The sequence below is a fragment of the Eucyclogobius newberryi genome, unplaced genomic scaffold, assembly GCF_026437365.1.
Source record: "Eucyclogobius newberryi isolate DKJ021-1_F unplaced genomic scaffold, fEucNew1.0.hap1 SCAF_15, whole genome shotgun sequence".
NCBI classification, from domain to species: domain Eukaryota; kingdom Metazoa; phylum Chordata; class Actinopteri; order Gobiiformes; family Gobiidae; genus Eucyclogobius; species Eucyclogobius newberryi.
This window is the reverse complement of record NW_027315779.1, coordinates 22257137-22283254: the sequence shown is the minus strand read 5'-3', so window position 1 is coordinate 22283254 and position 26118 is coordinate 22257137. Positions and strand designations below refer to the sequence as shown.

The 26118-nt window shown below is 41.3% G+C and overlaps 1 protein-coding gene across 2 annotated transcripts; it reads left to right on the top strand.

Annotated features, from left to right (window-relative positions):
- The first annotated feature begins 195 nt into the window (after positions 1 to 195).
- Positions 196 to 26118, top strand: LOC140361141 (RNA-binding protein Nova-1-like). 2 transcript variants are annotated; one of them, XM_072446776.1, is made up of 4 exons: positions 196 to 406; positions 6722 to 6865; positions 18063 to 18229; positions 18645 to 26118. In XM_072446776.1, the coding sequence occupies exons 1-4, from the start codon at positions 232 to 234 to the stop codon at positions 19659 to 19661; spliced, it is 1503 nt and encodes a 500-aa protein (XP_072302877.1). In that variant the 5' UTR covers positions 196 to 231; the 3' UTR covers positions 19662 to 26118. The 2 variants fall into 2 exon arrangements, with proteins under 2 accessions (XP_072302877.1, XP_072302878.1); XM_072446777.1 differs by lacking the exon at positions 196 to 406 and adding an exon at positions 3935 to 4280.

Below are 26118 nucleotides of genomic sequence, written 5' to 3'. Positions count from 1 at the left end.
GAAGAGACCCCGGCGTTGTCTGGCATTTTGATCCCTTGGAGATCGTCTCAAGAGCGAAACAAACCTCGGCAAACTTGGCTCGGCGGCGCGCGCTATCGGGGCTTATGTGGTGCTGAAGGCGGCGTGCGTGTGTGTGCGTGTGTGTGCGTGTATTCGTGTGTGTGTGCGTGTTCAGGCGCGTTGGACGGAGACAAATAGCGCATTTTTATTTCGAGCTTGGCGTAGGGAAAGATGATGATGGCCGGTGGTGGCGGAGCAGCCGTGGACCATAACGGAATATACTCCAACACGAGCCTCCACAGCCTGCAGCCGCCGCACATGGAGGCGGACAACGCGGACTCCCGCAAGCGGCCCCTGGAAACTCCGGCGGAGGAGGCCGGCTGTACCAAGCGCACCAACACTGGAGGTAAGAGGACACAAGTCGCAGGCGCCTCCACTGCAACTCGTTTCACTCTTTCATTGGCAGAGGAGCGCGTAAAAGCGCACCAGAGCCGTAAGTCCTGGACCCCGGGTGTAGAAAAAGACATTTCTGAGATGAAAGCAGGTCCGTGGTTGCGATAATAACACGAGGCTTTGACGTTCTGCACCTGTGCTCTGGGCGCTTCCAAAAAACGGCCGTGGTTTACAAGGCAGTGACTTCATCCTCGGCACATCCAAGTGGGCTTGAGACAGGTCTGCTTCGAGTTGAACCCGGTCACCTTGCTCCACATCTGGAGCGTCTCTTTAACGATATCCCTCATTTGGTGTTTGCGTAGCAACGACAATGCTTGAAATGGTGAAAACATTCATGCCATTAGTGATTAGTCTACCATTTGACACGCTGGGTCAGAGAGGAGGGGTCCATCTCTCTCACATGGAGGCCAGAGATAAATCTACACATTTTCCATCACAGAGGCATATGTGATGGAGATTTCACAGGAGAAATGGGAAACATATGAGAGAAAGTCCCTCACATTGGAAGATGGAGGACTCCTGTTTGGTACCACTCAGCTGGTAGAGGACAAAACCATGAATCACTGGCATTGTGTGTCTGTGAAACATCCACTTGGCTCTACAATACCTCAATGGCCCTAAAATCCCATTGTCTGACTCAGTCGGCCTGGGCTGGTCTGAACTGGAGTTTTCCTGTAGAAAAGCTGCATCCCCTTAATAACAGCCTTAGTGTCTGTGCCATCAGAGTCTTCCACTTGGACATGGACACTGGTTCATGACGAGGGTCACTTGTAAAATCTGAAACTGGTGAAGTGTTGCCAACTAAAGCTATTTGTGTGCAAACGTGGAGGCAAAGCAAACGGGTTGAATATTCGAGCAATTACTCTAAATTAGGACCTTCTGCTGTAAGCTGCATTTATTCTATTAGGCTTTAGAAACCAATGTCGCGCTGTCTAAGAGCACAGGGGGGAAAAGACTAAATATTTTGACATTAAGATTGAATTTATAGAACGATTACTGGTTACTGGCTTCCATGTCTCATCACAACAATTCAGCCCCTTTTCCTTTTAGCAACTTCTTCAAAATTCAGGGGGGCTAAATGGCAGTGGCCTGTCACATAGCGAGAGAGAAGAGTTTGCACACATGCTTATTACTCAAGCGTTCGATGTCAGTGCAGAAGATGACGGCTGAATCACTAGTTGCTGTACATCTTTTTTTTGAGCCCCTGATTGTAATGCACTGCAACTCTCAGGGACCACTTAATAACAACCTAATGTTAATTGCCAATCCACAGAGAGTTGACAGTCTCCGCACCATATGCTGTTGCAGTTTGCTTTGTCTGCCTCCACAGCCACATTCTGCCGTACAGTGATAGCAGCATACATCCATTTTCTAAAAGGGAAGGGTGTGCTGCATCTTTGCCGCACCTCCCAAATGTAGTTTTGGAGGAGCACAAATATACCCCTTTATGCCATCGCTTCAAAGAAGAAGTGCGTATCCCCATTAGCACCCAGATAAAATAGTGAAATGACAAGCCACTATTCCAGGTAATACAAAGGGCTGAGGGATGTGAAAATTACATTTGGAGAATCTTAATGATTAATGTAAGTTTATAATCCTCTGTGAGAATTAACCCACTTTATACCCCACTGTTACTTTTATAATAGCATTACATACAGCTTTTCCACCAGACGTCCTATTAATTTCAAGCATCTCTTCATCATTGCTGCATCCAAACTTCAGTTCAGAGATACCTGTTTAATTGGTTGTTGATGAGAAAAGTACCTTTTTGAAAGCAGCAGTGCCCTGCTCTCAGGAGGCTGCAGAGGGAAGGTCCAGGTGGCTCTTCAAATCCTGACTGCCATACCTGACCTATTCATTATGTATTTAACTGCCCCTAGCTGGGAATTATCTTGTCTTTTTCAGTAAGTAGCGTTACTTAATTGAGAACCTTTATCATTCAAAATGGCAACGGCATAATGCACAACATGCTCTGTAGCACAGCAACCATGTGGACTAACGCCTACATAAGGCAGATGTGTTCCCCACGCACTTTATGCAGTGTGTTGTCTGCTAACTTCACCTCTCGTTTCATATGAACGATGTATAACATGTAACATAGCAGGCTCACAGCATGCCTGGCACTAGTGTTAGACAAGCTGATAATCTTCAGCCCTCCCTGTAATCACCGACCTTCGACTGTGGTTGATATTGATCACATTATTCCCACCAAACTCATCATTAACATGACTGACAGTTACAACAAAGAGAAGAAAGCCTCTGTGCTTTCAAATCTCAGTCCCTTATTCTACATTTATAGCTGCGGACAATTCAGCTGCACTGAACGAGTACAATTACTCTTCTTTTATCAGAATTGCCCTTCTCTCCTCAAAAAGAACATCCTTCATTAATTTATCTTTCTAATTACTCATACTCTGATCCTATGTTGCCAGAAAGCAAGTGCCATCTAAAAGGTTATGTAGCAGAGGGATTAGGTATGATCTCGTAATGTTGCTAATGGAAAGGTTGGCACAGGAATGTGGGCAGTATTTTCCTTTTATTTTTTATTTTTGGTGGGAAGGACACAGGTGCCCTTGCAGAGCGATGTGACGTGAGCGGACTGTGAATTTGCCAGGTGGCAGTGAAAGAGAGACTGAGAGAGGCTGATAGAAATAAGACCGAGCAAAGCGAGAGAAAGGAGAGATAGACCATGAGAGTCTACGGGGAGGCTACGTCTATACCAGCATCTCACAATCAATGTGAATGCTCTGAATTTTCTGGAACCCTTCGCTACGGCACTAAATGGAACACTAGCTTTTGATTTGAGGATGAAAGTAATCAGCGGACCACTAGAATAATGAGTGCTTCTAAAGGTTCCCTGAAAAGAATGATTGATCCAGTTTCGCCGGACTCGACCGGTGTCCATACACGGACACTCTACACAAGCACATTACGCCGGTCCACTCACATAAGATACCTCTCGGTGTTGGATTTATAGACGTAGTGATTGGCTTCATCACCCCCCTCCACCATTCTGCGGCACTGCCATTTGCAATGGTTGATGAGCCCCTCCGCCCTCTCAAACATGGCCGTCTAAGGGATTGGGGGTGGGGGATAGGAGGAGAGGAAGGTGGGTGGCGTAAGGCACGCTGTCTCCGATCACTCCTCCTCCACCTCCTTCATCATCTGCTTATGTTATCCATACACCTCTTCAACCACCGTTGAAGGTCACTTTACCGGCTCCGCGCTCGGCGCCCAAGTCCGCTCTCCCAGCCACTTCACCTTTGTCACTTTCTACTAAAACCCTGACTGAATGGGCTGCCGTATTTTATAGTGCTGCGTCAAAAGAGGCGGGGTAGGAAAGAAAATTCAATTTTTTGGGACCAGTATCGGGGGGTGGGGACATGACGTTCTGCAGGGGGGCGGCCAGCGATTGGCCGAGCGAAGTGTCAGTTCTGCGTGCTACTGCAGACGGACAGGCCACTCGATGAATATGGATGAGAGCAGTGAAAAGGGTGATGCGGCAGGGAAGACCCCCCCCTTCAAACCGATGCAGGCTTGAACAATGCGTGCCGTCTTTCACTGAAAACACTGAGAGCCCGCATTAGCATTTTCTCAGACAATTGAGGCTCTGGCCAGCTGCAGGCATGGCTCGGATGCTGCGGTGAAATCTCTTTTACTGCACTCACTGATGAATTAGACTCGGTGAAAAAGGTCGACTGGCCGCATTCCTCAGCACTACGGTTGCACCTATGCCTTGCCTAATGTTAAGATCCCCTTTAGAGATTGCGCCCCGGCATTGATGGCGATCTGACAGAGGACTTGAGAAGCAGCAGATCTCAGAATGGGTAAGCGGCCAACTCTTTTGTGTGACTTGTTGAGTTTATCTTTAGCGTACATGCCATTTCATTATCCCGCACTTCATTTGACCATTGTTACTCATTTCTGTTGTAGCTTCCTCGCTGGTTGACAGCAGCAGGTTAGTCCATTGAAATGCAGAATCGGTAGTGGGAAGGAGGAGGACGGTCACAAGGCATTTCCTCCTGACCCACCCCCCTTGAGTGACTTAACTAAACACATTTGGCTCAGTGTCCATGTCTCTGCTCCAAGCCATCCTTCCAGTACTGGAAGCCGGGGTTTGAACTGACACCCCACTGGCTCACGTTCCCAGTGTGCCCCACTGCTCCCGTTCCCTGGCGGATTGCAGCAACAGATTGCTATGTTTACTCTACCACATGACGCCATTAAAACCTGTTACTGTGATCTCAGACACTAGGACAGAATTAATTATTGACTAATGACAGCAAACGTGGCTTTGAGGGCGATAGAGAGTCTTGGTTCCTCCCCTGCTGGCTCCACTCAGGTGGAAGATGAGCAGAAAGTTACGCAGTGGATTTGGGCTTGTCTATTAACAACAGGTCTTTTGACATTTCATCAGTTTCATACTCACATTTTATGTCCCCTATGACTTTAAATATTTTGCAATTGCTGCAAGTTTTTAAAAGCTTTATAAAGACTGTCGGTCATGAATGATCTTTATTTTCCCACCAAGGTCATTTTATTGTTATCCGCTGAGAAGAAACGGGGGGATTGCGAGAACAGATAGAAATTCAAGAGTCAGAGGAGCTGTAAAAAGAAACAAAGCTTGTTTTGTAACCCCAACATTACAATTACAAACCCACATCTAGTTTTTACTACGACGCCATTAAAATTACATATCTCATTAAATAATATATCAAGTGGATCTGATTTTTGTTGAAAGTGAAGTCTTGTCATGTCTTTTCTCTGTTTCATTATGAGACTTGGGATGGTCCTGAACAACCATTGTGCATAATTTCTCCTGACGTAATTTGAAATTTGGGTAAAAAACATGTCATTGCATGTACATGTGTCAGCGCCATTGGTTCTGGATGATTTGAACAAACAGCAGCCTGTGTCCGAATGGAACATGAGAGGCATATTAATGCAATAAGCAGAAGATCTAACATGTAGGCTGTGAAATTTCTTAATGTCACACTGTCCATTTCCATCAGAGTCTAATGAATGCATTACTCAGGCAACAGGTTGGCTCCAGTGCCCTGACGATCCGCCTCTATTTGTCCTATTTTGCTGTTTATCATGCTGGACAAGTCACTACGCACTTTGCTCTGTAGGATGCTCTGACATATCGGAACAACGTGCATTTAGTGAATACTGTTGCTAAAGGACATACACGTATTACCAGTGTGGTCAGTGTATTTTCCATCTCTAGAGTGACGTCACCCCAGAGGCTGCTGAAGAGGATTGGACAGTGACGTCATTGCATCGATATCAGTATGCAGAGCAGAGTTTTCTTATCAGTGCATCAGTACAAGCACCTGTACGCAGAGTTTACCCCGACGTGATGCAATATTTGGAATTCACTGGGGAATCACAGCCTATAAATACAGCATCTTCATCTTACTCCTCGCAAGTGCCTTAATGATAATCAGGTCAACAATGTCCAGGCTCCCTATGTGGCTGATTGTTTTATATGCAGATCGAGGCACTTCATTTGATAATGTGTATCCTTGAGTCTGATTAATTCTTGATTAGCTATAACAAAGTTTCTCTGTCACTTTACCTGGAGAAGCACTGCAGATTCTTCTAAACGATGAGCCGTCAATCAGAATAGTAGAAGCCACTGTAAGCCACCAGAGCTCTTCCCAAAATGGAGGAGATTTAGGCTTGGCAGTGAATCCCTTGTACAAATCGGTGGGATTGGTTCCCATATGCTTTCCACACTTCTCAAGATTAAGCATTAAGTGTCTTTCTGCGTTTATGGATTGCACTGGTAATTACTTCAGGTCCTGTCATTTATTTTACAATTAAAAATTCACATGATGCACATGTTATATTGTTTTTCATCTCAAATAGGTGACACCTGGCCCATCTCTGTATTTAGACAGAGGTGGTGAAAACTCCTTGAAAACAGTTAAAATTAGACCACTGCGAGCTGAAAAGGAGGTCATCATTTACTCTACTAAAAACTGGGACAGGACACAGAATATGTCACCAGTCTGTGTTTAAATGTGATTGCTCTGAATGCTACCAACAGGAATCTAAAAAAAAAAAAAGTGTTCCTCCATAAAAAAATCCTAATTATACTATATTTTTGCATTGCGTAAAAATATAAAGAGTTGTATATTCCCTTGGGGGGTATGCGCTTGTTCGGGTCAGGAGAGAGGGGCGGCTAACATGTGGCGTGCATGATGTGCCGAGCTACTATATAAGATGTAACTCTTTCCCACTTTGTGTGTCTGTCCCCCAGAGGAGGGTGAGTACTTCTTGAAGGTGCTGATCCCCAGCTATGCAGCCGGCTCTATAATTGGCAAGGGCGGCCAGACCATCGTACAACTGCAGAAGGAGACGGGTGCCACCATTAAGCTGTCCAAATCCAAAGACTTCTACCCAGGTGAGAGAGCCGTAATTAAAATCGATGAACACATACCAGTATAGATGAGGGGCGTTGTCTGACTGAATCATAGAGAAAGACTTTTCCACTCAATTGATTTCTATGAATAATGTTCACTTTCCATCGCACACCACTAATAATAAACACTCCAAACTTCATTATCCGTGAGTCCTTGAGGAGCATACTTCAATCTCTGCTGGTACGGCTGTCAGTTGCTGCATTCAGCTCTGTAGGTAATGGCAGTGGCTTCATTGTTTGTTTTGTCCTTGCTTACATTCTTTACCACTGCAATCAGTGCTGCATATATTCTTTGAGCTGTTTTAATTGAGTGGGTGCCATTTTATTGCTGGTGGGAGAATACATTGAAATGCACAGACTGAAAGCATATGCAGCAGCAGCAGAGAGGATGCCAGTGCAGTTCAGTGACCCCTATCACATGGAGGTCAAAGCCAGAGCGCCTTATCCCGACAACACAACTGGCCAGAGCGTGGCAGCGGTGTCTGGCTGTTTGTCCTTCATGCCTCAGAGGAGGCGCCGACATGCTGCAAAAAACAGGTGCTCAGCTTCTTGTCCTTTATTACCTCCAGATGTTTTCTGTGATAACTGATTCACCCAATATCCACTACGTCTACTTTGACTTTCTGTTCACCGTCAGCAGTTAGAAGAATACTTGACCTGTGGGTGTGGAAAAGCTGAGAATGTATGTGATCATATCGTCCCGTATCATTCAGCTTGTCTGGAAATATGCATCTGTTCTTTTCACAATGCTCCGCTGCAGAATGATCTGGAATCACATGGCAGAGTCCTTAGACAAATTACAATTCTGACATATTCTTTCACTCTCTATCGATATTAAATATAGTTATAATTTTGATTAATCAGTTATTTCCTTTTTAGGTGGGTGGGATTAATCGGTTAATCAACTAATCACCATTGTGGGCTCAATAGGTTGAAGAAATTAACAAATAAATGTCAAGATGTATGAATGTATCTCAAGCTAAAGTCCCAAGTAGCCCAGTCATAGAAATGTTTGGATAAAGCAAAGAAAACTGTCCAGCTAATTATTTTGTGCTTTTGCTTTAAGTTTGCCTTATTCTTATGAGTTTATATCAATAAAGCTCATCTATAGTTCAGTCAGGCTGCTGAAAATGACTTCAATGAACAATTATCCAAATCCACGTGTCCTTGTTGGGAACATGCAGGAGTCTTTTTGTCCACGAGAGGCACAGTCACATCACACCATGGGCAGATTACGTGGACACGAGTATGAGTATGCTATGTACATACAAACATAACATTAACACATGATCAAATCTGACTTAACATTAGCATTCACTATTGTTCAGGATTTCTCTCTATGTCAGTGGAACCTTCAACTCTGCTAACAACTGCTTATTTTCTTTCTTTCTTTCGCTCTTTTTTTTTTTTTAAATCAATACTACAGTAAAGAATTATCTATTTAAATTGAACAAAATGTATGAAATTGCTTTTAATTTCATTCTGCAAATCCATCATATATACATGTATTGCAATGAACAACTCGCATTTGTTTGCATTAAATGTTGATTATCAGAAAGAAGTTCGTGAAAGCAGAATGAGCCTCGAATCAAGCTTTTTTGAGGCTTTAACCTACATTCCAGTTCAGTACATTAAGACGTAGTTAAACATGGGTCCTGCTCATTGCCAGTTTTCCTCGTGTTGTGCAGGCCTGGTCGTAAATCTGCACAATTAGTTCCAGAGCCTGTTTAATCTGTGTCCAATGGCACTGCTTTTTCCAATGCAACTGCAATCCACAGAGACCAGGCTAATTCTTTGTACAGAATAATTTTAGGCCAGGCTATCTTACTGTTTTGACTCCGCCTGACGTGACCTCTGTCGAATCAGTTCCACAAAGACAAAGTTTCCTTTCGCTTTTTGAGAACATTGCAGCCCTTTTACAAGCGAAATGAATAAGCTCGGCGTGTTCATTTGGGAGTAACGCGTGATATATGGGAGTGAGCGAAACATGCCAAAGAATGACAGAGGGGAGAGGAAACTATTTTCTTCAATTTTACATCCATTGCGTTTCTATTATCCCCCATGACGTGTGCTTTCGGGCTCACTCGATTAGATGTTTTTCCACACAAAAAACCTACTGGGTGCTTTTTTTAAGGCGGTCATTTGTATGCGGCTCACTGACACACGGGAGTATAGCGGTGATTCTTATTTCTCTATTTGGATGGTTGATGCGTTCATAGGCCAGCACCTGCTCAGCCCAGCCCCCTCCTCATTACGGTGATGAGTGAGGAGAGGAGTTCTGGGAGAGGGTTGCTGCTGGCGGAGCGGTGATTGGTGGGCTTGTTTTGGCCCACTCTACAGTTCGAAGAGCAGCGCTGTACGACGGTAGTAGTTTTGGAGAGGTTTCGGAGGAGCACTAAAACTTGTCAGGTGTCTACATTAAATTGGTTGGAAAGGATGAGCTGTAACTAACTGTCTTAAACAAAAACGACAACACAAAAACAGTTGGTGAGTTGTTTTATTAAGAGCAGTTTCGGAGGTGTATTTTCGAGCCGCTGTGTAAAGCTCATTTAAGTGTCTCCAGTCTCTGTAGTCGACCTTTTCTTCAACCCAGTGCTGGCAGATCTGATTGGCTTTCTGTCTTCGATTTCTGCACAGCAAACTGTCTGCCCAAAAGTTAGTTATTGATTTTTCTCTGCAAAATGGTACAATAAAAAATCCTTTTCCATAAACTTGTGTTTGTATTACAAGCAAAGAGACTCAGATGGTACTTTCACAATGTAATGAACAGAAATACATTTCATACAAACAACAAATCAACACAAAACAATTATGAACTAGTTTCTAGTTTCTGTTATCCAAATGAAACAGAGCTGCAAGATCGAATGGTTGCAAATCGCAAGGACTGCAAAAACGTAACAACCAAATATTGTAGTTTAGACCTCTGCAAACGTGTTCAGAAATGCATTGGATTCTTGTATTAGTTTAACAGTCCAGATTTCAGTCTCACTCAAATGTTAACGCTCCTGGAATTTGAACAGAATCCTATCAAAATCTAAATTGTACATCGAATCACAATAGTAGTGTTTGTCAGAAAAAATACAATCAGATATTTTTCGGTCTTACACCTACGTTAGTATTAATAATAGCAGCATTCTAGTTACGTTACTCATGTCATAATATTCAACTTTAAAAGGTTTAAATACTGGTGGTTTATTAAGTTATATGATTTTAATATGTGGTAAATCTTCCTTTAGCATTAGGTATACGACTTCCTTTTAAATAAGGTTATGTTAACTTGTGTCTTGATGAGACATAGTCATTTATTGTATTACTAACAATAGTCAGTGATTTTGCTGCGGTAGTAGTGACTTATGAGTGTCAATTCTTTTAACAATATTTTTGAAAAGCCATGCTGTTACAGAATTGAACACAGTGAGTGAAAATGCATGATATACATACTTTTTCTTTTGAGCTAATTGCATGCTGCAAGTAAGGATGTCAATATTATTCAGTTTATCAATAATCATAATTATTCAGGTAACAATGATAATATTTAAAAGTAAAAAGTAATATTTGTGACTATTTTAGAAACAGAATTGAGTCCTTTTAATTCAGTCGCTACACCTAAATGTATAGTGCTTTTTATGTGACTGTTTATATCACAATATCTTTCATTTTCTGAACGTTTGATTTCATAAAGCTGGTCAGAGTCTATTAGAACAGCAATGTGTATGACGCACACAAACAAAAGGGAAATCCTTCTTTCAATGTGTCAATAAACGTGAATAATTGTCATACCGTGATGTTTCTTCTCACAATAAATCTGATTTCCGATATAGGGACTTCCCTAGCGGCAAGTTTGATAGTGATTCAAGAGCACATTGAACACGGGGCACATCAGGATGGCTTGTACGTGCTTTCACAGCACACACGACAATACAGTTCACCAACACAACCCGGACACAACCCTGATTCAGCCATTTTCTCTGCGCCTTCCACACTGTCACAGCTCAATCTCCCCGGAACCTGCTCCATCATACGAAACTCTGAATTCAGCAATACTGACGGGACGTTTGTGCGCGCGTGTCCCTCCCGCTGCCCCGAGATGGATGAGCGTGGATAGTGAGAGGTGTGTGCGGATGATCCATGATTGTGCGTGATCCACGGGGACATGGGGGCAGGCCCAGAAATAGCCCCGTTTCAATCTTTCCCTCTGTGGACGTGACCCCTCACTCCCAGCTGTACTCAAGCTGCTCCGCCACAAGCCAAGTTTCCTCTGTCTCCCTCCCCAGCCCTGTACTCTTTCTGTCAGATTTGGGAACCAGTGGGAGCGGACCGGCCAGATAAGATGACATCATAGCTCTCCGAAAATGTTGTTTTCACTTCGCAGCAGAGTTTTTGTGATCGGAGTTGCTCAAAATGCTGCATGACTAAACGTCTTTAGCCTCATACTGCGCACTGACCGTACACCTACTGCACACACTTACACGCTCCCGCTGTAAACGCTCCGTGGGAGTTCATGATCCAAGAGCAACTTCCAAGAGTGACTTTTGGTGCAGTTGGCTCGCAGTTCAATGCATGTATTAGGTTACTTATTCAGCATGTTATGATGTCATAGTAACCAGTCTTGTGTTTTTAATTATCCTATTGTTAAAAATGGGAGTCCAGAGTGACATTACGTAACATGGCATTGGAAAACAGCATTACTCCATCAGGGATTTCCTTTAAAACAAAACAGTCTCAAAGCTCTCGAACCCCTCTGTGCCTCTACTAATGTTCTCTTTTCGACTCGTTTTTCTCTCAGTGACATCATGGGTGCGGTCAGCGGACAAAAGAGAAAGGCAAAAAACATTACCAGCAGGAATTGTTAGAGTCGCTTTCAAATTTGCTTCTGAATTTCCTGGCTCGTGGACATTGCTTAATTTATCTCCAAGGTAATATGGCATCTATCAAAACAACATGCTTAAAAAAAAAGAATTGTCAGTTTATTGCCCAACCCCTCACTGCTATAGCTGTATACAGAGAGTGAATAATCCATGCTTTTAAATTTAGCCCAAACAACCACTATGCGTCTTCTGGTGCCAGAGTCTGACTGGTATTGAATTGCGAGATTAAAGCTGTGGTCGTCAGGAAACGCTCGAAGCCTCTCCCCAGTATATTCCAGCCATTGATTGTATTCTCTCAATATTTTCAGTTTACTGAACAAAATGTGAATGATTTCTGACTTTTATTTTTATTTATCAATGTTGCATGCTTAAACTTGTGATAGATGCCTGAATATTAGCCACCATTTATTATTTTGCACTTATTATGTATACATTTTTTCAAGGCCATTTTACAATGAATACAATATTTTGTTGTGTTTTCTATACTAGTCCTACATTGTAAAACTATATGAAAGTCACTGTTGCATACATACAGTATAAGACTGGGCCATATTGACAAAAAAATGGCTGATATTATAAAATATAACGATATTCAAGCGATATTATGTCAAACCAACCGAAATGTGTTAAAACATTTCTATAAAGGTGGTTGAGGTTTAAAAATCAGACAAAGGTGAAATGTTAGTTAATCACGAGCAGAAGAAGAGCATTACCTTATTCCTTTATTTAAAAGTTAACCATGTATCTTTTTTCTTTTTTTTACTCCTTTTTTAAAGGACTTTTTGGCCCGTAGGCTTTACTAAACAGGACAGTATTGTGTGTAAAATGGGGATGAGACTGGGGAAGGACGTGCAGCAAATTGTCGGAGTCTGATCAAAACTCACATGGAGGGTACATGTGCTATCCACTCAGCCACCGAGTAGCATAACATATCTTTTTTCAATTTTATTTTTAATCAACTCTTCCTATATATAAGTGTGAAACAATATTTATTCAATATTTACATTGTTGATACCAATTTTGCTTTAACGTTTCTTTACACAGGCCTGGGACTGGCAGGAATAATGTCCTTTTACCAGGAGTGTAACTCTCAGTAGTCTTAATGGATCTACGTTGCTCTTTTTCACTGACCATGTGCCAAATAGTTGCTAGCACTCTATACAGTTACTGTCAAATATATAGTTTCATGAATGAAAGTGCGTGCCGTTTGCTGCTGTGCTGCAGCACAATGTGCAGAGAAACATGACACAAGCCTAAAGACATGAGCAGCTGCTGAACAGAATACTACAAATGACAAAGGCTTTTTACAAAGTAAGTGGCTGTATTGTCATTATTATACAATGTAAAATGAAGTGTATGAAACCATCAAAAATATTTGAACACTATTTTTAGCGCGTCATCTTATCCCTTGTGGGAGTGAGATGGTAGTATACAGCCAAAGTAAACTTGAAGAAATGATTGCACAGCTTTATGCCCGGGCTCCGTATCGTCAGTGCAATTAGTCAACAGTATCAAGCGCGAGCTCACTTCCCTCAGGCTGTTTGTTTTTTTGGCAGCAATTTAGTGACATTTTATTTACCCAATTCTCTACCACAGTCATGACACAAACATTCTCTTTCAGTTTGAAGCCATGTAGTAAAATCGGTTTTATTTTAATGCATTGCCGATATTGAAATGGCACTTTACACTGGCTCCACATCCTGCAGTTCTCTTTTCTGTTTCTGAGCGCACTGTAAGGAGTACGTCTAGTGTCTTAGTGCAAACAGCTATGTGAGTTTTAATAGTTGTTTGTCTCGGCCTAAACTCCAGGAGCCGTTTTTGATGAATGGTGTTGTGCTGAGTGTGTCGTGTCTGCTCTGGGGTGGTGGCTTTGTGCTCAGACCAGTGATAATAGTAATGTCGACCTACTCCAAATGACTGATTTACTGACGATAAATTACACATTACATTCAAACATAAATGGCACATGGCAACGAGGTGAATTAATGAATATAATCAGTACAGATAATTCCTACAAAAACGAATCAACTATTATCGATTTAGAGTGTTGAGCGGAATTACTGTGAAATATAATGGCACGTATTTAATGAGGGTTGTATATGGGGCAAAGGAACAGCTACTGAACAAGGAAGCGTATAAGTTTCATGCTCTTTGTTGCTAATTTCCCTTAAAATATCTTCCTTAAAATACAGTTTGTATGTCAAATAATATGACTGATACATGTATTCCACTGTAAATAAATAAGGTCAACATGTTTGGATATTGAGTTTTTCCGAATCGAAGGCTATAGACGGTTGTAGTGTGAAATGTGAAGTGGGGAGAGAGAGGTTATAGACATTCAGCAAATGGATGGAGGCTGGAATCGAAACCATGGCACCACACATGTGCAATGCCCTTAACTCCTGCACCACCAACAAGCACTGAATAATACGTTTTTAGAGTTAGAAACACATAAAGATGCATGCATACACCAACACACCGGCAACACACGCACACACACACACATACACACACACACGTGGTATTTGTCCTTGGTCCACTATGTAAGCTCTGTTATTAAGTACTAATGTACTATGCTGTTAACAATTGAAGATTTATTTATATTTATGACCTTATAGTCCTGGTTTAAATTCTGTGTCTAGTTCTGTTCAAGATGTTGTTTAAACCTGATGTGACCTACAATATATTTGGTCTTTGTTCAGGACTAGGTCTTGTTCTAGATCTGCTGCTCTGATCTGCTCCAGTTCAAGGTCTTTGCTTCCTCCTGTTTTTATGTGACAGAGCAACATTGTTTGTTTTTTTCAGTGAAAAAAATAGATTTCTGTTGAATAGTATCATTGCAAGTTGTTTGTGGGAATTTGATATAAATTATGAATATAATTGTAAAAGAATATGATTGAATAGCCCTGGTGTAGAGCAGTGGTTCCAAAAGTAGCGAAGCATGCGCTGGGGGTCGCAAGATGATTTCAAGATATATTTTTAACATAATGACACTGTATTATTATTATTATTATTACTCAAATTAGCATGCTTTTGTGAAATTGTGTCTGATAACACAATAAACCATTAAAATAAATATAAATTAACCTAATTTTAAAACTTGAAATTATTGCAGACATCAATTCAATTTTACTGTGGGGGTCCCGGTTATTTCAGTGGCCTGGCATGAAAAGTGTGGGAACCCCTGGTGTAGAGAATACCATAAAAATTGAAAACGATTTAAACTAAATCATGTAATTTAATGATTGGAATAAACATTCTAAGTCTTGAACTATGTTCCATATATTAAAGTCAATTAAGGGACCCAAAGTGATTAGGAAAGTTACACACTTATTTTGTTGTTATTTGAGTTACATTAAATATAGTTGTTTTTATCATTGTTCATTGTTTTATGTTGCACCAAATCACCAAAGCAACTTCCTACGTTTGTGAATTCTGTTAGTTGACAATGGCAATAAACCTTTTCTGATTCTGAAAGTACAAATGAAATATTTGTAATATATTTTTATAGCTAGTAACCTTGCCAACGTTTGAAGCAGGAAAAGAGTTGGAACAGATTGTCTCCTCCAGAAGAGCGTGTGTAACTAGATGGTGCTGGTAAAACTTTGTTGCTGCAGATCAAGATGGAAGGCACAGCACTAACCTGAGACTTATTGGTCTCTGGGGAAGGAGATGTGCGCTCTCTGCGGCTCTGACACATTTCCTTACCCCTCTGCATCACCAAGACACAAGCTCGCTTCCACTCCCCCAAGCCCCACAGCACTTATTATGAAATGCTTCATCTACAAAGACAGACAGAAAGGCAAAAACTGATGCAAGCGTTTCCAGAAGTGAATAGTTTGGTGAATTAAAATGAAGCATTCAGACTCTTTGAAATGCTTTTTACGAGGAGTTATAGTTTTGCAGTAGTAGCTGTGGCTAGCTAGTAGCTGTTTGACTTTGGATAAAGAACTAAAATGATCTGCGAGCAGCAAAGTCATATGCTCCACAACTCTTCCAACTATATGCAACTAGTAAGGTGGACTAGTGAAAAAGAAAGAGCTTTCCTTGGGTGGTGTGTGCGAATGGATGAGTAAATGTGTGTGTGTGTGTGAGTGTGTGAGTGAGTGTGTGTGAGTGAGTGAATGTGAATGTGTGCCTTGAAGGTAGAACAGAGGTTTATATATTTTGATTTACATGTAAATTCTGTCAATGTCAGGGAATGATTACAAATGTTTTATTGCATTCTGCCAAATGATGAATAATAAATACATGTACTTGTTGTACATCTGTTGAGACCAAGGACACATGTCCTTACATATCTAGCCCTGTCAAATGTTCACTGATTGTAATAAAATATTTACGTTGTTTTAAAGGGCTCAGCTGCGCGATGATGATCTCTTTAGACCCTCTGCTCTCCCTCGTCCCTCAGAGATTGATGTGTGCAGTGATATAGAAGTCCAGAGCAGGTCAACCCAAGCTTCTGTCTGTCACTTTGTCACTCAAAGAATGAGCGGCAGCCAGGGTCCCCTGACAGCACGCAGTGCCAACTGTGTCTCTGTGGGGTCCAAGAAATTACTTTTCCTGCCTGTTTGTTTGTCTTTCACTGGGAATCACCTTCTGATTTATTTTGCCAACTGTCTGTAAAAATACCCAACAGTAAAATGTGCTCTAAATGATAAATCACCCTGATGGCGATGACATTATGAAAATGTAAGGACGAGTGCCTTTTCACTTTTACCACATGCAAATACAGAGACGCCATATCGAATCATTTTCTGTTGACATCAAAACGGTCTAATATTGGGATTGAATTAATGTATATTATGAATTATTATTATTATATAATTATTATTATTTATTTAATTTTTTTTGTTTATGGGTTCACCACAGCAATTCTGGTCACCCAGATTTTTTAAAAATCACAATCGACCTTAATGGGCCTTTTTCTCAATAGCGCCCAGCTGATTCAAGTCACCCATAAAGTGCAGAGTTCACTTCTTGTTCCATTCATTATCTTCCTCAAATAAATGAAAATAAAAATATCTGACAGCAGAGAGCGAGTTACAGATGGATAATGACTGGCAGCAAGTCTTTTACGTACGATGCAAATATGTCATCGGAGGAACCCTATGTGTTTATAAAAGTGTTTTTGTCTCAAAGCTAAAGGCTAACATACATTAAGTTAAATATAAATCAGACAAACTTAATTAAAGTTCATAAAATGCAAAGTCGAGTGTTTTTGTAAAGCGGTTTCTTCAGTTTTGGAGGTTATTTTAACATTATTGATTACATTTATGGTATGTTAGCGTTAGCTTGGCGACAAAACCACTCACTTTTATATGTCCCCGTGTGAAGTGTTTACATTGGACGTAAAGGTCTTAACATGGTGTGATTATCCATCTGTAACTCGCTCTCAGCTTTGTGTTCTATCTATTATTCTCTAGCTATTATTGATTTATTTTAGGGAGACTCGGCTAATCCCCATAAAGATTGAATGGAACAGGAAGTGGAGCTCTGCATTTTTAAGGCAATCGGAACTAGCTGGTCTATAATATAATTTATATGACGAGTCAGCAGCGGCAGCACAAGCTCTCCCTGCTTTTATTTTTTTTCCCCTTTCTTTCTCTCTCTCTTTCTCTCTCTCACTTTCTCGCGCTCCTTTAAAAAAATAATATTTTTTACTGTATAGCGTAGAACACATATTTTGAAGATGTACAACTACAGTAGGTGGTTGTAATTTAACACCTTATGGATACCAACTGCCATAAAAGATCAAAGAACAAGAAAATGTTTTTACACTTTTTTCTTTCAGATGGATTGGACTTTTCATAACATTGCTTTAAAATAGCTTTTTATAGAATATTTTCCTCATCGGAAAATGATGAGTCTTTTTGTCTAAGAAATTAAATGAAGAGTAAAGAAATAGTTGTGCAGCCTAGAATGACTTGGCCCCTTTGCCATGGCAACGGAATGCCGGTATGGTTGACAGAGTTGGTGTGAAAAGGAGCCTCGAGGAGAAACAAATGTGTGTCTAGTCTAATAGCGCTGCGAGGCTGGAGCGCCACAGAACTATAGCACTGAAAGAGTTACATCATTGAGGAGGAATCCTTGTCCCCCCTGTGGCTCGCTACCCAAGCAGAGCTCTTTCTTTCAGCTGTTTCTCTGTTGATTGTGTAAAAAGAGAAGACAAAGAATAGCTTAGTAATTGGGTCGCTTTTTGAAATGCCAAGGAACATTTTTCACTGCAAGGATGTCTTCATGTAAATGTGTGTTTTTGTCACTTTGTCCAAGAACATTAGAGTAACCTAGCCCTTCTTTTCTCCGAACAGGAACAACAGAACGAGTCTGTCTGATCCAGGGTACAGTCGAAGCCCTCAATGGCGTTCACAACTTCATTGCAGAGAAAGTGCGGGAGATGCCCCAGAGTGCCCAGAAACCTGAGCCAGTCAGTATACTCCAGCCCCAAACTACAGTCAACCCCGATCGCGTCAAGCAGGTGAGATTTTATGGTCATCAAAGCAAGCTGAACCAAACGCTAATGAGTTTAAGGAGTAGTTAACCTCGGGTCAGACATGTGGGTGGTCACTGTGCCTACCGGATCAGTGCACTTCCAGCACACCTTGTTTATTAGTTGCCAGTCGCTCTTGTTCTTTAGGCCATGACCCTCAGGCTGGTAGGGTCGGGAAAATGTGAGGGTATGTGGTTATTTATACATGCAGTCTTATAGGGAGACAGAGCGTTGTGGCAGCTGCAGTCTAAACCCTTGGGATTAACAAATCGCTGAGTAAAGGGGGGTTGCTGTACTTCTCTGACTCAGTCAGAGATATGTCTCCTTGTGTCAGCCATTTATACAGTTAAATCTTCCTCTTATTAGCATTTAGTGCCACTTTAATCTCTTTGTTTTTCCACAGGCTAAATTGATAGTGCCCAACAGCACTGCTGGGCTCATCATTGGCAAAGGGGGTGCTACAGTCAAGGCAGTGATGGAGCAGTCTGGAGCCTGGGTGCAGCTCTCTCAGAAGCCCGAGGGTATTAACCTTCAGGAACGAGTGGTGACCATCAGTGGGGAGCCCGAGCAGAACCGTAAAGCTGTGGAAATCATTGTGCAGAAGATCCAAGAAGACCCACAGAGCAGTAGCTGCCTCAACATCAGTTATTCCAATGTGTCCGGTCCCGTGGCCAATTCCAACCCCACAGGTTCCCCTTACGCCAACACGGCCGAGGTTCTGCCCAATGCTGCCGCGGCAGCCGCCACTGCCTCCAGTTTGTTGGGCCAGGCCGGTTTGACCGGAATGGGCGCCTTCCCTGCCACTATGTCCAGTTTCTCTGGTAATGACCTGCTGGCCATCACGTCGGCCCTCAACACCCTGGCCAGCTATGGCTACAACACCAACACCCTGGGTCTCGGCCTCAACCCTGCCGCTGCTTCAGGCGTCCTGGCGGCGGTAGCAGCCAGCGCTAACCCTGCAGCTGCTGCAGCGGCTAATCTGTTAGCTTCCTATGCTAGTGACGCGTCCGGCAGCGCAGGCCACCCAACAGGCCTAGGGGGCTTCTCCCTAGGCTCTCTTGCTGCTGCTACTGGGGCTTCCAACGGGTATCTCAACGCCTCGTCACCACTGATGGCCTCATCCCTGCTGGCCACAGAGAAGCTTGGTGACGGGGCCAAGGACGTGGTAGAGATTGCTGTGCCCGAAAATCTAGTCGGTGCCATTTTAGGAAAAGGAGGGAAAACGCTAGTTGAGTACCAAGAGCTTACAGGAGCTCGCATCCAGATCTCCAAAAAAGGGGAATTCATTCCTGGTACTCGGAACCGTAAAGTTACCATTACAGGGTCACCTGCGGCTACACAAGCAGCGCAGTATCTGATCAGCCAGAGGATCACGTACGAGCAGGGCGTACGCGCTACCAACCCACAGAAGGTGGGCTAAAGATACAGAAGAGGAAAGAAGGAAAGGATGAAGACAGAGACAGAGGGGAAATGAGAGGGTCACAATGAATAGAAAAAGAATCGTCCAATTATCTGTTTAATATTTCAGTATCAAATGAGAGAATCACTAAGGAGGAGGTGGGGGAGACAACCAAGATAAGTGTGTGTGATATGTGAATGTGCTTTTAGGACTGACGTCCTGCTGTTTTTTAAAAGTTTGTGTCGAGTCTTTTTGACGATGGAGATCAGAGTAAGCTGAACTGGTCCACTGCCAAGCTGCAGAATTAAGGGTGAGGCGGCAGCCTCTCACCCCGCTCCAAACCTCATAGCTCTTTGATTTTCTTTGACTTTTATTGGTTTTGTTGACTTGGGTTCTACATTTTGGTTACAAACCTCAGCTCCCGGTGAGTTGAGCTGGTCGAGCTGTTTATCAAACCTGGCTCTCTGTGTACAATGCACTGCATTGGAGACAGGAGAGAGGTTTTTCAACAAGCACCTGAGGTCACCTCAGTCTGTGGGAGCAATCTGAGTTCAATTCTTTACTCCAACCATATGTTTTCAATTCTGGATCATATCATGATTGACTTTTCTAAATTATGCTATTTTATATTTCCATCCATTATTTATTATTGACATGGTCTCATTCAAACACACATAGATTATTTAAACCTGTGAAAGCAGGTTGATCTGAATGTAAAAACAATGTTAGCCTATTGCTATTTTTTATTTACAGGGATCAAATATTGTGTTGCAGTGAAAGAAATGTATAATTCTAACCCAGTCTGAACACCCTAGTTGTAGTTCAGGGGTTTAATAATCAATGTGAGAGGATAGAGGAGACACACAGGAATGTATAAATATACTCTACATAAACATGGATAGCACTCCCACAAACGCACAAACTGTCAAACATGAATGCATTTTCAATCACAGCTATGGAACATAGAACTGTTGTTGTGGAACCCTTATTGGTGCTATAGAATTAGGTTTTATCCCTTTTACCGTCAAATCTTTCTGGACACTTTTCTCTCACCCTCGAGAAGTGCAGTTCAGTCATAAGTAGCTCATTGGATTTGACCCAGCCTCTCACTTGAAGATCAGGATTGATTTCAGCATTTCTGATGAAAAACGATCCACTTTTAGCTTATCCAACACAGCATCCTTGTCTACCTAAAAATATACATAAATTCGATTATATCTTCATTTTATAAACAACAGCTTTGCCTTAAAATCTTGTGTGTGTAACTCCCAAGTTTAACTACCTTTCTCCTAAAGCAATGTCACCAGTTCAGATTGCAAAGAGAATAAAGCATCACAAAGATATTTTGATAAGAAAAGCTGTTTGAACCAATATCTGTGAACAAAGAAACTCTTGCCTTTACATTAAAGGTACCAAATAGTCAGGAGACATACACTAATGAGCGAGAACTTGAATAGAAGGCTTGGACTCAGAGCCATCCTTCCCTATTTGCATCTAAAATGGCAACTCTACTCTGCTGTCCATTCAGCCAGTCCCGAAAACACATCAACGCTCACTAACTTCAGGTGGTAAGAATAAAACATTGCTAAAATGCAGAGGCTTTGTTGTCTTTTTATGGGCAATTGTTTGTTAAATGCAGGGAGGCTAATTGTATAGAGCATTTCCAAGCACTCAAAGATTACCTTGGCTTCCTTTTGTGCTGCTATCCATGGAGTACACTGGGTCTCTAAAGACTGCACTGTGAGACATTAGGACACAAAATGTAAAGTGTCTGTCCCTGCTGGGATGTGAGTATCTATATTTTAATGTGCACATCTATGTCACATAATACACAAGACCTACCAGTACATGGAAGACAGAGCTCTTCTGATGTCTTGTGATGTTTCTGTTTACCAATGCACTGCACTTCAATTAGTGAGCATTTTTCAAATATTCTCCCGCCACATTCATTTACTACGCTGTCCGGATTCCAGTTTTCTAAACAAGACAGTTTTCAATTGTCTTTCATCAACCCAAGCTCTATGATCAGCGTCCTTGGTGCACAGCTGTGAGGGTTGGTGCTGAGTAGTGTCTAAGAAAATGTCCCAAAACTGCTCCTGCGTTTTGGAAATCTGTCATTGTCATCATTCATGTTTATTGGATAACTTTGTGTGTGAGCATTACCTATGGGAAATGCAACAGCGAGCCAAACTGAAATCTTTCCTTTCACTACACGTGCAGTAGGCTTCACAGTCATTCATAATCTGGCCACTTGTAAAACCATCCAACCTTTTACTGCCCAGGACTTTAGCTTCTAATAATAATAATAATAATAATGTTAATAACAATAATAATAATAAGATACAAGCACAAAACAAAGGGATGTTTATCAATGCAACTGGACTGCTTGACTGCAGGGAGCTGTCCTTCTCCACGCTCTCTGATCGATACATTGTGCCAAATCTGCTCTCTCCTGGCCCTCATAGCCTTTCCTCTTTCTCGTAACATGCTAGTGCCCTGCATGTGTCTGTCTGTGCCCTCGGCGTCCCTACACTGTGCTCTCCCCCTCTTTCTCCTTCCTCCTGTCTCGTCTTCTCATGGCCGGTGTGTCAGTGGTGTGCTGCCGGGAGCAGGAGTTATGCACTATAGGTCAAAAGGGTTACCATAATGTTTAACCCGGGGCGTAGAGTTCACCAGGCTAAAATGCACAGAAGGATTTTTTCAAAAATAAAACACCTGCCTCCGATACTGTGACGCGCACATGACCTACCAGCAATGTTTGTTAGTATCAAATTCCCTCCAGAAAAAGGATTTAGAAAGACGTCATGGCATTTTTAGGGAAGTGTAAGCTATTTTCCTAAAGACTGACCGATTGAAAACATAAACAAAGCATAGTACAGACAGGATGCATTCAGAGAGTAAAGTGGAACTTGTTTGTGACCTCAAACTGAAACAATGACATCCTTTATGCATATCCTCTTATCTGAAAATGACTAGACTTCATTTATGTGGAATACAATATGTCACGTCATATGATCTATATGTACTTTATTGTAGCTATTCTAGTTTGTAGTCCAAATGCAGTCCAGCGTTGTCAATACAATGTGAACTATGTTATCTTTGTGTGGATGATGAGAGTGCCAACTAAAGCCTGATTAAGATTAGCTTCGCTAAATTTGTTTGTGCATTATGATGACTCATCATCAGCCAGTGGTGTCCATATTTCTGTCATTGATGATTTAGTTTGACAGTAAGAAAATGTAAAGAATATTGGAAGCAATATAGTAGCATGTCGTCCTGTTTTGTGTTTTATGTCTGTTGTATGAAACCTTTGAAATTACTAAGATTTTGAATGAATAGGTTTACATGTACTTTTTGTAAGTTATGAAAATGCTGCTATTTGATAAGTAAACTATAAAAAATATTTTAGTTGAAAAGATGTCTGGTCTGTTGATTAGAAACATGCTCTTGAGGCTGGAGCATAACATGAGGTGTATAGAATACTATACAGTATTGGTAAGATAGAAAAAGTAATAATAGACTCCATAGTACAACATGTGCCAAACTAGACCTCTGCAGCTTCTGAAATTGTAGATGTGCGATCAAATGTTAGATATCAATAACCTGTTTAGAAGTGCTGATCAAGTGCCAATCAAACACTGTCTTTTAAGTTAAGAAAATATAATCACTTAAAAAACAAAGGACAAAGACCTTCTTGTGCATTGTTTATCTCATAGGTACATACAGTAGAGTAAGAGTTAATGATTGTGATTTTTATGGTTCCATGTTGTTTTACACTCCATGCATCCCTTGTGTGTTCGTTTGACCTGTGGCTTTAGTACTGCTGTTTTCTCACAAATGTCTCTATAGGCCAGCATGGACTAAGCATAACATGTTATAAGCATTCATAACATAGTCATTAACAATCAAAATGTGTTTGTGGAGTTAGGTGTTATCTTTTTGCACGTCTTCTATTGCATGGTATCAACAAGTGAATTATGGAGGAAAAAAAGCAAAAAATATAACAAATAATTTTGCGAGCAATTGTCTCGTGAGAAAAAAAAACAACATTCAAAGACATAACGCTGCATGCAGTCAGATATAAAGCACTTAAGTTTACTCGCCTCATGTTTTTAAAAAAAGTTTTGTTGACGTCGTGAGATGGGAGGGAGCTCATTTATTGTCATGTTGGCCCGAAAAAAGACACACATTTATATAGTATATACTATAAAAATATCTATCAACTTGTCATCATCTCGTCATATCTTGACATGTCATCAGAGAAATATTTAGATATCTAGGTGCAGTGAGGAGTGTTACAAATGTGAAACAAGCAAACGTGAAAATGTTACTCAGTGCATTGGCTCTTTCTGCGGATATTATCAAACATGCTTTTTGTTGAACAGGTTGAACCTCATATAACCTGTCATACTTTTGTTTTCGTCACACAGCTCCAAAAGCCCAGATCTAATACGTATATGAATGTACCCATTTTCTCTTTTGTATGATTTCTGTCGAATGTTGGTATTTAATGTAAATTCAGGGCAGAATGTCAAACTACATGTAGAGTTAATAACTATGTCAATAACAGATTTTCAGATATAGTCAGGTATAGGCCTCTCTCGGCCGCAGTCATGATCCAGATGTTTTATCCACACTACTTCCGATACGCTGTCAACATTATCTTGTTTGTTTGGTGTTGCATAAATGCACTTTACTGATCAGTGGGTCACGTTGGGTGTGAACTGAAGCAAACCGTGTTGGCTTTCAACAGATGTTTTTTGTAATGTTTTGCTATTGTTTTGCTCTGCTGTTGTGTTTTGACTTTTCCCTGATTGTGCCGGTCTCATGAATGACGGAAAGGGCTGGAGTCTCAGACGTCCACTGGAAGAGTAGCACCTGTCCCCCTCGCTTCAACGCTGCTCCTTTACATTCCCTTCAGCCGTGCTTTGTGTTAACGCAATGAGGGAGATTTCTTTGTCCTTATGCATCCTGCTTTTCTTTCTATAACAGTTCAGACAAAGACGTTCTTCTCCAAATTGGACAAAAACATGAACCATTTGAATGTCTCGAAATAAAATGAGACAAAATCGGCACCAGCAAAATAAAATATCTGCCACCTTTTGAGAATAATGAGTGTGTACAAGCCCCTGTTGTTATCCAAATGCCCAAAAAGTTATCGTCATTCCAAGTTTGTTTTCAAAATGGTTTCTGGACATTCACGTGGCCCACATAGCCCTGTCGCGAAGGCTACGACTGGTTTTGAAACTGGCTGAGGCTGCTTGCTCCTTAACCTCAAGTGTCACTTTTTCAGCCTACATGACATCACTGTTTGTTTCCTCAATGCTGTGTTTGCCCTTTAAACGGATGAAGGTATTCCTGAGCCCCTTCGTCTGAAGGAAAAAAGTCAAAATATATATAAAAAAAGGATTCTTGCCAACCAGACATGAGGCCATCTCTGTTCTTTTCTCCTGTCTTTGACTCTCTGAACCTCCCATGAACTTAGTTGACCTTCTCCATCCACAAGAACTCATTTATGTGTTAGATATTTGAATTTTAATGTCAACTTCTGCCAGACTGTTCTTTCTGTTGCTCTGTTTATTGGGACTATTGTGCAGGGTTGTGCACTTGCTTTGGTGTAAACTCAAGAAAGCATGCCTTGCAATCATTGTCATTGTTGTAAACGATATGTTTCAGCTGTTTATTTACACTTTTCAAAATGGACTGACAGCATAAGACAAGTATTCTGATCCAAACTAAAGTGATGATCTGTTGTTTGGGTGTGTTCTCTTTGATATTAACCACAATGGTTGTGTGTCTGAGACAAAGAGAATGTCAAAGTCCAGTGTCAATTACTAAAGGGCTTTCTAGGACAGCATTTATGAGTCGTATGAGAAGATCGAATTTTGAAATCAAACAAATGCCTTTTTTGTGCCATTTTAAACTAAAGTGTGAAAGCTTTTTATGGCAAATACTTGTCAAAGATTGTGCCAAATAAATCCATACTGAGCCAAAAGGCAGCCAGCCTTCATAAGTCAATGTTAGATCACTGGAAGGGTCTGTCCCAGTTCCACTCCTCCTGAAAAACTCTCCCTAATTGTACCACATTCGAGATCACGTGCCATATTGTTATGCTGCCAGTCTGTTTTCAGTCTGCTCTTGTCAGAGGGACTTCTTGAGGCAGTCTATTTTCTAGATGATACACTGTTGATGAGAGACAACAGCTTACATGGTGAGGGGAAGAGAGGGTTTTACAAGTGTCGTTTGTGTTCCTTTTCTTCTGGGTTTCTTTGACCATTCTTCATGATTAGATTTAAGGGTAATGACTATTTAATGTAACTGTAGTACTGTGTTTGTAAAAGAAATTCAGTGAGTTGTGTTTTATGACTCGTGGACAACCAGTGAAGTCAGCATTTCAGTGTTAATAATTGAATTGTTTTTTAAAGATTATTTTTGCGACGGCAACAAAGAGTCATTATAAATGTTCATTTTAACATCA

Bases quoted from the DNA above. Each gene is read 5' to 3' on its own strand.
- LOC140361141 (XM_072446776.1), top strand. From the start codon at position 232: ATGATGATGGCCGGTGGTGGCGGAGCAGCCGTGGACCATAACGGAATA. The intron at 6,866-18,062 runs GTGAGAGAGCCG...TTCTCCGAACAG, and splicing joins ATCCAAAGACTTCTACCCAG to GAACAACAGAACGAGTCTGT. The intron at 18,230-18,644 runs GTGAGATTTTAT...GTTTTTCCACAG, and splicing joins ACCCCGATCGCGTCAAGCAG to GCTAAATTGATAGTGCCCAA.